The 1147-nt window shown below is 31.0% G+C and overlaps 1 protein-coding gene across 1 annotated transcript in view; it reads right to left on the bottom strand.

Moving 5' to 3' along the window:
- LOC107739070 (amyloid beta A4 precursor protein-binding family A member 2-like) overlaps positions 1-1147 on the bottom strand; it is a 23443-nt gene that overhangs the window by 2631 nt on the left and 19665 nt on the right. Inside the window, exon 11 of the mRNA XM_016551051.1 lies at positions 576-716. Within this exon, the coding sequence (XP_016406537.1) occupies positions 576-716 (141 nt within the window). The remainder of the gene's footprint in view (positions 1-575; positions 717-1147) is intronic.

The following is a 1147-nucleotide window of genomic DNA, read 5'->3' as shown; positions in this document are numbered from 1 at the left end:
TATATATATATATAAATAATAAAATTAATGTTTACTTATAGCAATTAAATCTTAATATTTAAGTACAATTAAATGAACCAACCTTTTTAATTTAGCCAAAGTAAGTTTTTGGCCTTCAATGGAATATTTTGGCACAGTACTTATACTCAAGTATAATGAACTTTTACACCCCTACCAGTAACTGGACTATTACTAATAATCAAAACATATATATATATTTAAGTACAATTAAATGTGAAAACCTTTTTAATTTAGCCAAAGTAAGTTTTTGGCCTTCAATGGAATATTTTGGCACAGTACTTATACTCAAGTATAATGAACTTTTACACCCCTACCAGTAACTGATTACTAATAATATAAATAATAAAATTAATGTTTACTTATAGCAATTAAATCTTAATATTTAAGTACAATTAAATGTGAAAACCTTTTTAATTTAGCCAAAGTAAGTTTTTGGCCTTCAATGGAATATTTTGGCACAGTACTTATACTCAAGTATAATGAACTTTTACACCCCTACCAGTAACTGGACTATTACTAATAATCAAAACATAAGTGTATATATATTGCCGTACCTCTCCTACAGATACTGAAAGGGCGTGGACAATTTTCTCATGTGCCATAGCGACCACACTCTGTCCATTTATCTCAATAATTCTGTGGCCGACTCGCACACCGCCCCTCTCCGCAATACCTCCACGCATCAGACTACAGATCTGCAATTCAGCACCAGGACGACTGCGTTAGAATGAAATAATTCATGACACAACCAAAAAATCCCCTAACTATGATAAGCCAAGTTATTGTAATGAAAAATACACCTTTTAGTCATGCATTAGACATTTGTGACCCTGGACCACAAAACCATAAGGTCATAAGGTCATAAGTCATAAGGGTCAATTTTTCGACATTGAGATTTATACATCATCTGAAAGCTGAATAAATAAGCTTTCCATTGATGTATGGTTTGTTAGGACAATAGGACAATATTTGGCAGAGATACAACTATTAGAATATCTGGAATCTGAGGGTGCAAAAAAATCAAAATATTGAGAAAATCGCCTTTAAAGTTGTCCAAATGAAGTTCTTAAATGCATATTACTAATCAAAAATTCAGTTTTAATATATTTACAGTAGGAAATTTACA

The sequence above is a fragment of the Sinocyclocheilus rhinocerous genome, unplaced genomic scaffold (assembly GCF_001515625.1).
Source record: "Sinocyclocheilus rhinocerous isolate Xijiao unplaced genomic scaffold, SAMN03320098_v1.1 scaffold675, whole genome shotgun sequence".
NCBI classification, from domain to species: Eukaryota; Metazoa; Chordata; class Actinopteri; order Cypriniformes; family Cyprinidae; genus Sinocyclocheilus; species Sinocyclocheilus rhinocerous.
The sequence above is the reverse complement of the archived record's forward strand: the minus strand, read 5'-3'. Positions and strand labels throughout refer to the sequence as shown.